General features: G+C 57.3%; 1 protein-coding gene across 5 annotated transcripts; it reads right to left on the reverse strand.

Annotated features, from left to right (window-relative positions):
* Positions 1–1126: 1126 nt before the first annotated feature.
* Positions 1127–14780, reverse strand: KMT5A (lysine methyltransferase 5A). Of its 5 annotated transcripts, XM_036353318.1 has the most exons (8): positions 14497–14549; positions 14115–14242; positions 12888–13044; positions 9803–10022; positions 9279–9366; positions 5268–5327; positions 3741–3931; positions 1127–3031 (listed from the first exon to the last, which is right to left on the reverse strand). In XM_036353318.1, exons 2-8 carry the CDS (start codon positions 14232–14234, stop codon positions 2821–2823), a joined length of 1047 nt encoding a protein of 348 aa, XP_036209211.1. In that variant the 5' UTR covers positions 14235–14242; positions 14497–14549; the 3' UTR covers positions 1127–2820. The 5 variants fall into 5 exon arrangements, with proteins under 5 accessions (XP_036209211.1, XP_036209210.1, XP_036209213.1 ...); XM_036353317.1 differs by lacking the exon at positions 14115–14242 and having other exon boundaries at positions 14497–14777; XM_036353320.1 differs by lacking the exons at positions 14115–14242; positions 14497–14549 and adding an exon at positions 10132–10273 and having other exon boundaries at positions 12888–13025.
* Between the last annotated feature and the right edge of the window lie 384 nt (positions 14781–15164).

Genomic DNA, 15164 nt, shown 5'->3' on the forward strand with positions numbered 1-15164 from the left:
CCTAAGGCCTGGTTCTTATCCATGGATCTGTGCAAGCCCAGGTCTCCAAAAATCAACAACATTCATCATGAACGCAATTCATGGCAGGCCTTGCCTGTGCCGTTTGAGTACCCCTGCGGGCTGGGGAGTTATTCCCATGGTACCCCTGGGTCCCAGCACTGCGGGGCTAAGGGATTTGGCGAAGGTCCCAGCCCTCAAGTGGTGGAAAAGGGGCTTGAGCCCAGGTGCAGACTTCCCAGCCCAGGCCTCAACCCCTTGGCTTCCTGAGAAAAGTCAGCAACGTTTACGCGTCTGGTGGAGAATGCCATCTCAGCACTCTCAGGTCGGGGCCCCAACTCCGTATGCCACCGCCACCCTGACGGGGTGCTCCCCTCTTAGTGGTGGGGGGAATCCCTGCACCTTGGGGTGAGGGCCAACTTGGGAAACAGATCTGAGTCCTGACTTCAGAACCACCTGGGCCAGACCAAGGGACAGCGAGAGCAGAGGAGAGGGGGGAGGGGCGGCTCCTGGGACCGAGTGTGGAGTCCAGCCGAGATCCATCCTCCACAAGCCTGACATCCCCAAGCCCCCACTGCACAGCTGACCTCCAAGCCGAGGCTGTAACAATCCATGGAGTGGACCCCCAGGACACCCTGCAGAGCAGGCAGGCAGAGGCGGTTCCCACTCAGACAAGCTTCCGAGAGAGTGCGGGGTCTGTCCAAGGGGACCGGCTGACCACCTCTCCAAGGCGGTGCTGGAAGCCGAGTTCTGCTTGTAAACCAAGGACACTACCCACAGTCCCACTCCGCTACTCGAACCAACAACCCATGGAGGGCTGGCAGGAGGGACTTGCAGCACGAGGCAGGCGCGGCTGGTCCCTGACATCAAACCCAGGATCTCAGAAACGAGTGACAATCACAGGCTCAAGTTTGTGCTCACGGTGTGCCAGGCGCCGTCACTGTAAGGGCCCAAGATGCACAAACTTAGCTTCAGGCTCCGTGACCCCTTCTACAAATGAAGCGACTGTCCCCCAGGGGGACCGGCACTGAAACTGACGGCTGAGGGGGGTGTGCCCCTCCTACAAAAGCCCGAAAACCCACCCCTCAGCTCCTACCTGCACTCGGAAGAAACAGACACACAGGTGGCCTCGCCTGGCAATAAATATTTTAATTTTTGTTTCATTTTTATGATGACAAATAATTTTCAAGTTTATTTCCTTTTGTTTTTTAAATACAAAGCTAAACCACAAACAGGTACAACCGAGACATTTTACTTCACATTGACACGCTCCGTCGGATCCTCCTCCAATTGGCTGACCACTGACCAGGCAAGTGTGGGGCGGGGGGGAAGACTTTCCTAGGTAGCACCGTCGTGAGGCTGGGGTGCGCGGGGTGGGGGCTGGGGGGCACCAAAGTTGAGGACAGGCTCTCACGCCTGTCTCCATTCACATTTACCGGGGACCAGGGGGTCCGGAGACCCCAGGTGGTGGTTCCAGAGCCAGGCCCCCTGGACCGCAGGTGGAGAGAGTGAGAATCAGTCCCCCTTCGGGAGGGAGGGGGCAGCTACCTACACCTCCTGCCGTCACAATCGTCACAGTCGAGGTGAAAACTGTACCCTTAGCCTTGATCCCTGGGTGCTGCACCTGCTCCCTCCCCTTGGGGTGGGGCCTGCACTCCAGGGCTCGCGGGCTCACCCTTGGTTCACGGCTGCGCGGTCTGCGTGTCGCAGGAAGAACATCGGGTGGTCTGACAAACAGCATGACAGCAGGTCTGGACCTTTCAACCCAGCAGAATCGGGTCAGGGTGGGGGTGAGGGTGGCTATTTGGTGGGGGGAGGATTGGATAAGTAATTTCTGGTCCCACTACAAAACTTTATTTTTTATTAGAATAGAGTACCATCTCAAATCTCTTCTATAAAAAAACAAACAGAAAAACCAAACCCAAAGTAAAAGAAAAAAAAGAAAAAAGAAAAAAACGCAGCCACTCCACTCACTTTATGACCTATGTACATGTAAGTTGTTTTCTGTGGTTTTTCTCTCTTTCTTTTTTTTGCCTTTTGTGTTTTTATGATTTTTATTATTTTTTTTAAAATAAATTCAGTGTTCACATTTCTATAAAGAATTACCCCAGTTTCGGGAGGCGCTGCCCTGGCGGGCTGGCTGAGCAATGCTTTTCCCTGCCCGCGTCTGCTGATTCCCCGCCCTGACGCTGGCCGCACACGCGGCCGCCCGTGGAAGAGTAAACCTCGGCCCGGCCCCTGCCCACGGGCACCGGGTCAGCAAGCTTTCAAGAAAGCAGAGGGGAAGACGAACTTACTGCGAAACCCTTTAAAAAAGATTCATACACTTCCGTGTGCGCCTGTCCAGACGGCAGGACAACAAGAGCTTGGGAGCATCCCGTGGGGGCCGACGGGAGGCAGCGGGCGTCTCCTTGGCCGCCCGTGCTGCTCGTACATCGGGGTGCGTGCTCGGACGTCGGGGTGCGGGGAAGAGTCCGGGCTCCGCAGCCCCCGCGTCCTGGTTCGTGTCCGAAGAATCTCTCCTCTGAAACCTGTGCGGAGCCTGGCTGCATGCAGCGAGCGCGGGAAGCACAAACGTTCGGCTTGTATGCAAAAAAGGTACAAAAACAACTAGAATATAAAAGTTTTGGTAATATAAGGCCATCTGTTCAAGTCCACTGTGGAAACCTGTAACAGATATTTAAATACTACAGTGAAAAGGCATCTTAATATACTTTTTAAAAACATCTGAAGTAATCTGCTAATATTAAGTGTGTGTAGAAAAAAAAAAAAAATCAATTCCCTTTGAGGGCACTTTGTCCACTGGAGGGGGGAGGCGGGCGGTTAATGCTTCAGCCAGGGGTAGGCCTCGATGGAGGCCCTGCTGCGGTCCCCGTAGTCGTACAGGAGCTCCTCCCCCGCCTCGATGTCGCGGGAGGCGATGAGGATGAGGTGAGGCACGCCGTCGATGTCGTGCAGTTTGGTTTGGCAGTTCCCACATTTACTGTGATTGATCAGTCTTCCCAGGCGATTTGTCTCCCTAGTTGCATCCACGCTGGCGGGGAGGGAGGGCAACAGAGGATGATTAGGTTGATAAAGAGGCTTTTGAACGCAGCCAGAGTCACACGTGCTCTCAACTCTGGTAGGATGTCAATTTATGGCCATGCCTTTTGGGAAAACAATTTAACTAAAAAAAAATCTTAAGTGCCTAGAGAGGCACCGGGTGGGGTGTCCCAGGCAGTGGGTGGGCGGAGACAGGAACGCAAAGGGCTCTTTGTGGAGGCTCGGGAGGCAACTGTAGAGCTCGGCACAATCAAGAAATGAATACAAGTCAGTGGTGCTGGGAATGACGGAGGCCGTGCGTGTGCGTGGGGGGGGCGGGAGTATGGGAACTCTCTGTACCTTCCACTCAGTTTTGCTGGTCCCTAAACCTGCTCTAAAAAAACAGTCTATTAAGAAACAACCCACAACAAAAAGCAATCCACTGCACGGGCCGTCTGGAGGGCGGAGCAGCCAGCCATTTCCAGAGCTGCCCTGGCCAATGCCCTGCGAGGAGGAGGCAGGTGAGCCTCGGAGCAGTGTTCGCGTGGCCAGTCCACGTCTGCACCCCGAGTTGGAAGATGGGAAGGGGGTGGGGGAGAGCGGCTTCAGAGCTTTGAGAAAAGGCAAGAACTCAGCAGGAAGCCAGCGCCACAGAACCAGGTGTTCCTGGCCTTGGCCGCGCGGCCCATCCTCTCTGCCATGCGCAGCACTCATGGACTTACCAGTAGGTTTTGCTCAAATACTGGAAATAGTACATGTAGCAGCCGGTGGAGGGGTCTTGTGCATACAGAGCCTCCCGCTTCTTGGCGTCGGTGATCTCGATGAGGTCCCCGTGGTATTCCACCACGAAATCGCCCCGAGAGAACTGCTTGGTGGCGATCACGCCCCTGCCTTTGCCATCAATGAGGTCAATCTGTTGGGTGATGACAGAGAGGGTTAGTTCGTAACAGCCAGAGGTGCCACGGTGCGAGGCCGGCTCAGGAGGCCTGGGGGTTGTACCTTCATCGGAACAGCTTTCTTGAGGTATGCCTCGGAGTTTAGTTCAATGTATATTAAGATGTACACCGGGGTGCAACTATCACCACGAGCCATCACCCAGAAGGTTCCCTTGTGCCCATTTGCAAAGCCGTGTCACCTGTCTCCTGAGAAATCTGCTAGGTGGGCGTTGCCCCATTTTGCGGGTGAGAAAACTGAGGCTCAGAGGGGGCAGACCCACGTCCGAGGCCATGTGGCTAGGAAGTGGTGTAGCACGGACTCAAGTCCACGCAGCTGGCCTCTTCGGGGAGCAGGAGGACCCAGGATTCTGAGTCTCTCCTTTAGGGCCCCAACTTCAGTCCAGATCTCCCTAGCACAGGGGTGGGCAAACTTTTTGACTCGAGGGGCACAATGGGTTCTTAAACTGGACCGGAGGGCCGGAACAAAAGCATGGATGGAGTGTTTGTGTGAACTAATATAAATTCAAAGTAAACATCATTACATAAAAGGGTACGGTCTTTTTTTTTTTTAGTTTTATTCATTTCAAACAGGCCGGATCCGGCCCGCGGGCCGTAGTTTGCCCATGGCTGCCCTAGATGGTGGGTGGAGACTACAGCTTTCAGCCCCTGAATCCCAGCCCAGACCTGTCTGGCTACCAGAGTTCCTCTCCTCTCATCCACCCAAATGTGTTTAAAATTTACCAGGAGAAAAGCAAGTTTCCTGGGCATTGCCACTTCCCAGGAAAACAGAGTTAAGGAAAAATGTATTCGTTTCTCCTTTTAAAAGTTTCCCCAGACATGGTGCTAAATGGAGGAAGCCAGACACAGCAGCTCCCTATTCTACGATCCCGTCTGTAGGACGGTCAGGCACAGGCAGGTCCAGAGACAGAAAGCCGACTGGTGGGTGCCAGGGCCTGGGGCGCACCTGCTAACGGGGACGGGGTTTCCGGTTCCGTTTGAGAAGATAAAAAGGTTCTGAAGTGGACAGGGGTGATCAGTGCACAACACTGTGAGTGCACTCAATGCCACTTAATGGTGCACTTTGAAATGGCTACAATCCTAAATTTTATGTTATACGTGTTTCACCATAATTTTAAAAACGTTTCCCTGGGCTAACATTTCACAGAGTCCGCTCTGTTTCCCCATGAGTCGCACCCTTGACAACGGTTCTGGCATTTGGCCCCCGACCAACGAACAGTGCCACCAGCCAGTAACCACGAAAGGACTGAAGCAGTGAGGCGCCACTCTGACCTTGCCCACAGCCCGCCCCCTTACCTTCATGCCTTCTTCCTTTCCACTTTCGATCAATTCGTCTAGCCTTCTCCTTTCTTCAAACTGGGAAGAAAACACGGGGCGCGTCAGCCTTCCTCCCAGGCCACTCTGGACCCAGCGGGGCCACAGCACAAGGTCACCCACAGTCGGCCTCTATGACATCGGTCCCCGGGGATGCCCAAGCCCCCCAGCACCCCCATCCTTTCCTCACTGCCCATCTGGTGTGGACAGTTTGCCACCTGGGGCTCCACTGGACCAGGAGGGACACAGAAAAGGCCCAAGGCAGAATCGGGGTGTGGCTGTGTTCTGTTTGGGCCATGCAGTGTTTTAAAAAATATTTAGATCGCCGACATCCAAAATCAGGACTCTGACTGATACAAAGTCAGCTGGGGCTGACGGGAAGCTGTGCCTATCAGACGGGGCATGGGTGAGAAAGGCCTTGCACCCCAAAGTCAACGCCCTGAATGGAGGAGCTGGAGAGGAGAGGGTGTGTTCGGGCTCACCTGTCCCCAGGGCCGCCCCCTCCTGGTCCCCATTGTCTGTCCGTGCGAAAGACGCTGCAGGGACCTGTCAGAGCCAGACCAGCAGCCCCAGCCCACCGCACAGGACAGCACCCACTGAAGCTGTGCCGGCAGCGGAGCAGCCACCTGCAGCGGAGCCCAGCCCCTCCCAGCGGAACCGCCTGCAGCCCACCCGGGACCTTCCTGGTCACTCAGTCCACACGGATTTACTGATCGTCTGTTGTGTGCTGGAGACACCATGGTGAGCAAGACCAGGTGTCTGCACCTTAGGAGGGATTTCTGGGAGCTCAGAAGACCCGCCCCCCCCACGTGCGCACCCAGGACAGCCCGGGACCCAGCTCTTCTCCATTTCCACCGCTGCCTGGCGGTCAAGCCACATGGTGCTCATCCAGGCCCCTCTGCAGCCGCCTTGCTGGCCTCCCTAGTCTCCTGCTTCTGCCCTGGCCCCTGCCCCTCTCCACGGGGCATCCACAGGGGGGTGTTAGAAATGTTAACTGGGACACCTTAAAGCTTAAAGCCTTCAGGAAAAGTTTTAAATAGTAGTGTACCCAGTACAATACAGTTGTTCGTGTGGAAAATTACACAATAGGTAATGAATAACCGTAGACTGCTCTTAGCCACCCCTGTAGTAAGGCACCCACATCGATGTCCCTGGTGTGACAAATGTATGGGGGGGGGGGGGGAGGTGAGGAAGGGGTCTATGGAAGCCCTCCGTCCTATCTTTGTCACTCCTCTGTAAACCTCAAATCATCCCCAAACAAAGAAACAAAAGCCTTTCAGTAGCTTCCCACGGCTACCGGGATAGAACCCATTTTTCCGATGGCCCGTGAGGTTCTGCAGGTCCCCGCCCGCTCCACACTCTGGCCGTGGCTCAGAAGCTCAGGCTTGTTCCTGCCTCAGGACCTTTGCACTTGCTGATCCCCCCGCCTGGAGTACCCTCTTCCCGGTCCATTTAGCTGGCTGGCTTCCTCCCTTCCTCCCGGGACCTGCTCACAAGGCACCTCCTCGGAGAAATTCCCGACTACTGTGGCCAACGGAGCCTTGGCCTGGCTGCACTATCAAACTACTTAGTTTATTCATGTACATGTGCTGGCCAAAGTCATCTTGCTTTTTGGTTATGTTTTCCTAAGCTCCGTGAGTACTGGGCTGGTTAACTGTGGGATCTCCTGGCCCAGAACAGTGCCTGGCACATTAGTAAGCTCTCAAAGCAACAACACACACGCGCGCGCGCACACACACACCACGCGGAATCATTAGTTAGTAAGCGTGCAGCCCAGGGAGGAGAGGTACAGCGGGCTGAGTCAGTGGGAGTATTCGCAGGAACATGGGCAGGTGACGGGGGATTTTCCTGCCGTGGGGGAACATGGCACCAGGGAGATGAGCCGAGGAAAACTGGCACCAGCTCGATGCCCTGAAGGCAGAGCCAAGGAGACTGAGTTTCATTCTGGAGGCTGCACGGTTTGGGGCACACAAACCACCAGGTCGAGGCTTCCTGGGCCCACAGACTGAATAGGAGGAGCCATCCCTGAACTGGAGTCGGCAAGCTGCGTGTGCACAGCAGGCCCAGGGCTGGGCTGGGCATGAAGCCAGGGCACTGCCAACCAGCGCAGTCCCTGCCCCAGTGCTGGCTGTCACCCCACCCACAGCCAGGCCAACCAGCCACAGCGAAGCCATAAGCGGTTCGGAGCATGTCTCGAGGCCCAGTTCCCACCCTCCTGCCTGGACCCTGGACCGGCCCTGCCCACGCTGTCCTCAGACTCAATGACGTGGCTGCCAGGCTGTTAGTTTGTTTCACCCCTGGCTCCCCACACCCCTCTCCTATGGCTCACCCACCTGGGCCCCGGGTTCTGCTGCCCGGAAGGGCAGGCAGGGCAAGACACCACCCTGGCCCACCGCCCGGCCAGCTACCACCTGGCCTCGGTGTTCGCTCAGCAGCGCCAATGCGAACATGAGGGACACCGCGTGGCTCTCGGTCCGGTGACTGAGCCGATCTACCTGCTGCGAGCCAAGCTCTGGGGAAGCCAGCGTCCATTCCCCTCCGCACGCCTGGTGCCCGGCTCAGCAGACAGGCATCACAGCCCGGCCCACTGCAGCCTTCACTCCCCCGGAGAGACAAGCCCCTGTTTTTATTAAGGCCAACGTGGCTGCCCCACCCTGCAGCCCGGGCCTCCCTATGTGGGCACACTGCAGCTCCGACCGCACGGGGAGGCGGGGAGGCGGGGAGGCGTCTGCGTGCTGGGCCTGGCACCGCCTTGCCCTCTGCAATGCTGTCTTTCACAGTGACCCAGCACGGCCTCTCACTGCAGGCGAACATCTTACAACAGCCCCTTCTTGGCGGAAAGACACTGCCTTTCTCGGGAAATCAAGCCAAAGCTTCTCTCCGGAGGGGAAAACGGACCCCTTATTTTGTTTTTCTTTTAAATGAAGCCTCATCAATTCAAAGAAAAAAAGAGAGAGACAGCAAAAATACTAATGACCTTCTCTGTACCTAGAGACTGAACATGAAAAATGCTGGAGGGGCTATGGCAGCCCGGGGGCCCTCCACCACTCAGTGGGGTGGCAATCCTTAGCACAGGCCCTCTGCCCTCCGGCTGCTTTGGGGTGAGAGAGCAGGGGGGCTGCCAGTCCCAGTTTTCCTCAGCTCAGGGGCCCCTGAGTGGAGGGTGAGGGAAGCAGCCAGTGGGCTGCAGGGCCAGAGCACGCCCGGCTTTCCTTCTCAGAAAGGCAGTAACCACACCCACTGCATCAAATATTGACCCACTAGACGGCCACACAGCTCAGCATCTGCCAACTCAGCGGGCGGAGGCACCAGCCCAGCTGGCCATCCTGCCGGTTTTCACAGGGGCTTAGGGACCATGGCTGGGTGGCAAAGAGCAGAGAGGAGCCTTGGGAAGGGACAAGGCTGGGGAAGCACAGCACCTACTGTGTGCCAGGCCTGGTTCTAACTGTTCTGTGTGTGTTAAGGTGATTAATCCTCCCAGCTACCCCCTAAGATGCTCCATTACCCCATTTTACAGACAGGGCAGCCGAGGCACAGAGTGGTTAAGTTCCTGGCCAGAGGTGATACACCCAGTAAGTGGCTCCCAAGCCATCGCCGTTGACCACCTCGAGACACAACATGGGACCTTCTGGGAAGCAGACAGACCAGACTCTGAATGCGTGCACGGCCTCCCCCAGGGTGCCAGGCTTCAATGGCCCTGCCAGCAAGCCCTGGAAAAGCTGCCATCAGGGTCACGCCCGACTTTCCCTGCCTACGTGCCACAGGCTCCGAGGCCCCTTCCCAGAGGCATCTTAACCGAGCCCTATGGTGACCGAGTGTAATGATGATCCACTAGGCGAAGAGATGCTGGAGGATACTGAGGCCAGAGGCAGAGACTTGCCCCAGGAGACGAACAGAAAGCTCGGGTCCACATGCTGAGGACTGCCCACTGGGCAGCCCTGCCCCCCCCCCACACCCCCACCAAGAGCTGGAATTAAAACCACGGGACTCTACCTGCAGCTCGGCCTTGCTCTTCCTGGAGCTCCTCCGCACAGGGTAGAAATCTGTGAGTTTGCGATTCTGTTGCGTTTTTCCTTGAGCTCTGGGGAGAAGAGAAAACCAAGCTGGCACCCAGGGGGGCACACAACTCCTGAGGGGCAGCTCCCTGGAAACCAGGTCGCTTAAACACCTGTGTGCACCGCAGCCTGTGGTTATAGGCTCACCTGCCCGTGGGGGCCTCAGAGAGTATCAGAAGCAGGCTGTTCTCTGCGGGGGGTTGGAGGGGTGAAGGGGGCGCCACGTGGGGGAGGGGAGGGCCCCTGAGCTCTGGACATATGGCAGACCGAGATGCTGGCAAAAGGATGGGGTCTCTGGGGGGTGACTCAAGGGGTGTGGCCTCAGCGTGAGAGAGGCTGATGTGAGCCTCAGTGTGAGTGAAGCCGGGAGGGAGGCCTGCTCACCCGTAACCAGCTCCCCGAGGCCAGAAAACCAAATTGCCGCGCACCACGGGGCGGGGAGTCGCTCTGGGAGGTGCTTACTTTTTCCGAGGCGCCTGCTTGCCCTTGACGGGCTTCTTCAGGGCTTGCTTGGCGATGGCTGCACCGGAGGAATCACAAGACGAGGTCGGAGTTTTTGGAGGTTCTGCTACTTCGGATTTTTGGTTTGGAAAAGGTGCCAGGGGACCTCTCCTGGCGTCTTTGATCTTTAGTTCCTCGGACTTCATGGTGCTTCGTATTGCGTTCCCAGTGTTTCTTTTCTCTGCAGGCAGAGGGGAGAGAGAGAGGTTTATTCTAGACGCCCGTTAGACCTTCAGCTGCAGTCTAAGACAGGCTTTGAGAAAGCCGGGGTCATGGGTGTGTGCCCTTGCCTGTTAAGCCCGGTGTCCATGAATGGCTTTACTGTTTGACAGAAACACTGGGCAGAGCTTTTGGTCTTCTGTACTTTTCTCAGCTTTATTGAGCTATAATTGACTGCCCTGGCTGGGTAGCTCAGTTGGTTAGAGTGTTGTCCTGATATGTAAAGGGTGCAGGTTTGACTACCAATCAGAACACACACAAGAATCAACCAATGAATGCATAAATAAGTGAAAGAACAAGTAGATATTTCTCTCTCTCCCCTCCTCTCTCTAAAATTAGTAAGTTATACCGGCCAGCATGGCTCAGAGGTTGAGCATCGACGTATGAACCAGGAAGTCACAGTTAGATTCCGGTCAGGCACATGCCCGGGTTGTGGGCTCGATCCCCAGTGTGGGACGTGCAGGAGGCAGCCGATCAATGATTCTCTCATCATTGATGTTTCTATCTCTCTCTCCCTCTCCCTTCCTCTCTGAAATCAATAAAAATATATAAAAGTAAATAAATAAATAAGTGGAAATATTAAAAAAATAAGGGGTGACATCTGTAATACTCTCAACAATAAAATAAATAACTTCTTTTAAAGTAAATAATACGTGGGTGGTAGGAATGTAAAATGGTGCATAAGAGCATGGCAGTTCTTTAAAAAGTTAAACGTGGCGTTACCATCTGACCCAGCAACTCCACTCCTGGGCATCTATGAAGAGAATTAAAAACATTTCTACATAAAAACCTGTATATGAATGTTTATGGCAGCTTATTCATAATAGCCAACAATGGAAACAAGCCACACTTCCATCAATTGGTGGATGGTAAATAAAATGTGGTCGAGCCACATGAGGGAATATTACTTAGTCACATAAATGAATAAAGTACTGATCCACTCGACAACGTGGATGAATCTTAAAAATGCTGAGGCAAAGAGGCCAGGCACAAAAGGCTACGTATTAAAAAAAAAAAAAAAAAAAAAAGGCTACGTATTATATGAGTCCATTTACAGGCAACGTCCAGAACAAGCAAATCCAGAGACAGGAAGTCGACTGGCAGTTGCCTGGGGCTAGAGGAGGGAGGAATGGGGTGTGACTACTAATCCTGGGTTTCTTTGGGGGTGATGAAAAAATATACACATCGAAACCCCTCCAGGCCATGCTTGCTCCCTTATCGGCCTTTCTGCGTGGAACCAGAGAAGATGAGGCCAGGAGTGCAGGGAGCCCATGAACGCCAGCTGTCACATCAAGGCAGAAAAAAGGCTGAAAATCCAGAATAAGAGCCTGGCCTTGGGGGTCTCCTCCTAGGTATATCTGGCCCCAAATTCTGTTCGTTGCCATTTAGTGATACTGTGAGCCAAACAAGCTTGCTTGTGTGTGTGTCACCACTGAGAACCATGTACTCGTGCCCCATTCCAGAAGGGACATGAGACAGGCTGACCGCATGTAGACAGAGCCCCTCCGCCCACCCCTACGTGGCCACTGCTACCCTAAGTGCTGGCTATCCAGGGAGGAGCAGGCTGGGACACTGAGGTCCAGCAGAGGAAGGGCTGTCGGAGGGAGCATTTCACAAGGCCCTTTGGCATCCATGCTTTAACTGATCTTCAGAGTAGCCACTCTCCCACTTTACAGATGGGAGAACCGAGGCTCGGAAAAGAGGAGCCATCTGCCCAAGCCTCCTCCATTTAAGTGGCAGGTGAGGGTTAGAACCCAGGTCATTTGAAGAGCAATGAAATAGCCTGGCCCTGTGCACTGGGATGGATCAAGACCGGGCTGGCGCCCTAGCTGGCTTGGCTCAGTGGATAGAGCGTCGGCCTGTGGACTACAAGGTACCAGGTTCGATTCCAGCCAAGGGTCACATGCCCTAGTTGTGGGCCCAACCCCCAGTGGGGGGCGTGCAGGAGGCAGCCGGTCAATGGTTCTTTCTCATCATTGATGTTTCTATCTCTCTTTCCCTCTCCCTTCTTCTCTGAAATCAACAAAAATATATTTACAAAAAAAAAAAAAAAAAGACAGGCTGGCTCCTGCCCCTGGTTCTCAGCTCTGGCACCAGAGGCTGGGCTAACCCACCACTTGTGGTACTTTCTGTTAACATGGAGCTGCTGGTGGTCAGAGTTCTGCTGTTTTAAGGCGACTGTTACTAGAAGGGAGCATGGTGAACTGGGACATTCTCACACTCCCCAATGCCACGTGGAAAGCGGCTATTTGGATCAGAGCAGGATTTCGGCTTGTTTTGCGGGTCCAGACAGAATTTTCACGGACCGTATACCTTTCTCGTTCAGTATTTACACTCACTGCAGACTATGCTGCGCGCGAGAGGAGCTCTGAACGCTTGAGTGGAAAGAAACTTTAGAAATGAGGTCAAGGCCAGCTCATGAAAGGGAAGGAAGTCAGGGCCTGGTGCTCACACAACAGTCAGGCCTGCAAGCGGCTGCTCTGAACAAGCCAGACTCATAATTTCTGCACATTTGGCACCTGTGAGCCTCTTCCCTTGCAAATCAGGGGCATTATTTTTGCAATCCAGCAAGATAATCAAGCCCGAAGGACGCGCCAACTCTTGTGAAAGCAGTAGAACCTGTTAGGCCGACAGGGCACACGCCCTGGGATGGGCCGCCGGTTCCCTGTGTCTACGTTTCTTAGCAGCAAGACAGAATGTGGCTCCTTTCCCACTTGGGTATGTAAAGGCTGGATTAAAAACCTAATATAGATGCATAATTACGGAGGAGAGAGGCTTCTGTGGCCCAGGCCGCTGTGGTCAGAGCAGGGCCGTTCCCCAGGCTTACCTTCCCGCTTCCTGTAAATTCCGGCTAATGGCTTCCCCTGGCATTTGACTTCGTGATGTGCAACTGAGTTCTCTTCCTGAAGGGGGGAACGCATTCCAGAGCATTTGTTCGGGCTCATGTAGGTGTAGATCTTGGACTGCCCGGTAAACACATTCTCCTAAAACGACAAATGCGTATTCTGAGAGGCTGGAAGAAGAAGACCCCACAGCATTTAGCGGAGAAGGAACGAGCAGACCGCAAAAGACAAAGAACCCAACGACATCATCTCTCCAAAGCAGGGCTGCCGGACCCGGGAGAGCAGCGGAAGGGTGCGAATCCCCCAAGTCCGAGTTGGCCACATATGGTCTCTAACTCTGGTCTCTAAGGGGACACCTGGCCAGCCGGAGAGCCAGCTGGGCACACAGGTCTACGTAAGCAGCTGTCCACCTACCAGCAGCAGGGAAGTTCGGGTGGGAATGGCCCAGAGGAAACCAACGGGGACTCTGAAAGGCCTGCGGGGAGGGGATCGGGGCTAACTCTGGCAGGAGCTGCAGGCTTCAGGGAACCTGATTAACCACTTCCGGCCCCAAGGTCAGCTGGTAGGACTTGTCACTACTGTCCGAGCCTGGTGGGTGCCCAAGCCTGGCTCCTCTCAAATGAAAGCCGCCCAGCAGCCTCCCAGGACCTGGGGCCGCCTGCAGGTGGGAGGATTCTCCGGGGTATCTGGGTGGGTGGGGGTGGAGAGCTAATAAAAGCAGGGCCCACTGCCAGCACATTCAGGGCGATCCCTCCATTGCAAATGGCATCGGGTGGGCAGGCTGGCAGGGCGGCCCAGGGCCCTGCTGGTGTTTCTGGGAGAGGGGCCTCTGGTGAGTAAGCAGACAGGAGGAGCTTCCCCAGGAACCCTGCGAGGGCCCTTCCGCCCGGTGAGCCAGGAAACACCGACTCCGCGAGGCCCCGGGAGGCCCCGCGCCCCTGGGGAGGCAGCCACCTCCGGGGGAGCTGGGTCTCGGGGTGGAAGTGCCATAAAGACACAAACTTTTCCGAGGTCAGATACTGCCAGGGTCATGGCGGAGCGGTGTGGACGCCACTCCCAGGCAGGCAACAGAGAAGGAAGCTGCCCGGCCTGGCGTCCCGCCCGCATCCCAGCCCCAGGGCGGCGGGCGGGGGCCGTGGGGCGAGCCCACGTGCTCACGGCGCGGGGCCGGCGGGGCGCGCTGAGTGAGTGCGGGGAGGGTGCCTGCTTACCCCGTTGGCGCGGGGCCTCCCCGGGCCCCTCCGCTCCACCATGTCCGGGCCCGGGGCCGTCGCTGCCACCGCCGCCGCCGCCGCCGCCGCCGCCGCCTCCACCGCGCGGGGCTTGGACATCTTCCTGCCTGGAGAGGGGGACCCGGGGGAAGCGGGGGAGGGGGCGCTCAGGGCGCGGCGGGGCGGGGAGCGGGGCCGCCGGGCCGGGCGCCGCGACGGCGCCTCCCGCCGCAGCCATGTTCCGAGGGCCCGGCGGCGATGGGCCGCCCGCACCGCCGGGAGGCAGGGGCCGGCCGGCCGTGCCTGGCCGGGGCCCGGGTCGCCCTCCCGCCGGGCCCCGCGCGCCGCCCGCCCCCCGCGCGGCCGGGCCCGACACACCCACCTGCAGCCCCGCCAGGCCCATGGCGGCGCGCCCCGCGCCCTCGCCGCCGCCGCGGCCCGGCCACCACCGCTGCCGCTGCCGCTGCTGCTGCTGCTGCCGCCGCCACCAGCGCCGCCGCGGCGCCCCGGGGAAGGGCCGGCGGCGCCCCACGGCGCCCCCTTCCCCCATGGCCTGCGAGGCAGGGCCCGGCACCCGCGCGCCCTCGGCCCGGGACCGAGGACGCAGGGAGGGAGGCGCTGGCGGCGCTTCCTCCGCGGCCCGCCCGCTCGCCGCCGCCCACCGTCCGGCTCCCGGCGCGGGGAGGGGCTGGCAGGGGCGGCGCCGCGAGGCTCCTCCGCAGGGAGGGAGGCAGGGCCGGCCGCGCGGCCGCGGCGAATCCCGGCTCGGGCGCGCCCCCTCGCGCGCGTCCTCAGCCACTCGCCGAGGACCGGGCGGGGGCCCGGCGATGACAGCCCGGCCCTCCGCCCGGCTCCCGCGCTCGCTGGCTCCCGGATATTTTGGGAGACCGGTCCGTGCCAGGCGCGATCGGCAGCGGTGCCCGCGCCCGGGCTCACGACGCGCTTAAAGGGGCACGTAATCCTTCTCGCGCGCCCGGGGCGCGGGTCCCGGGGCAAACCCGTTTAAGGTGAAGGCACTGAGGCTCAGGAAGGCGAGGGGCTTGCCCAGGG

Source organism: Myotis myotis, unplaced genomic scaffold (assembly GCF_014108235.1).
Source record: "Myotis myotis isolate mMyoMyo1 unplaced genomic scaffold, mMyoMyo1.p scaffold_m19_p_20, whole genome shotgun sequence".
In the NCBI taxonomy this organism is placed as follows: Eukaryota; Metazoa; Chordata; class Mammalia; order Chiroptera; family Vespertilionidae; genus Myotis; species Myotis myotis.

What these genes read in the sequence shown, in the direction of transcription:
- KMT5A (XM_036353317.1), bottom strand. Translation starts at nt 14,664, where the DNA reads ATGGGGGAAGGGGGCGCCGTGGGGCGCCGCCGGCCCTTCCCCGGGGCG. An exon ending in AGAGCAAGGCCGAGCTGCAG is followed by an intron (nt 5,328 to 9,278) that starts GTAGAGTCCCGT and finishes TTTTCTTCCCAG; the next exon opens with TTTGAAGAAAGGAGAAGGCT. An exon ending in TATTTGAGCAAAACCTACTG is followed by an intron (nt 3,032 to 3,740) that starts GTAAGTCCATGA and finishes CCTCCCCGCCAG; the next exon opens with CGTGGATGCAACTAGGGAGA.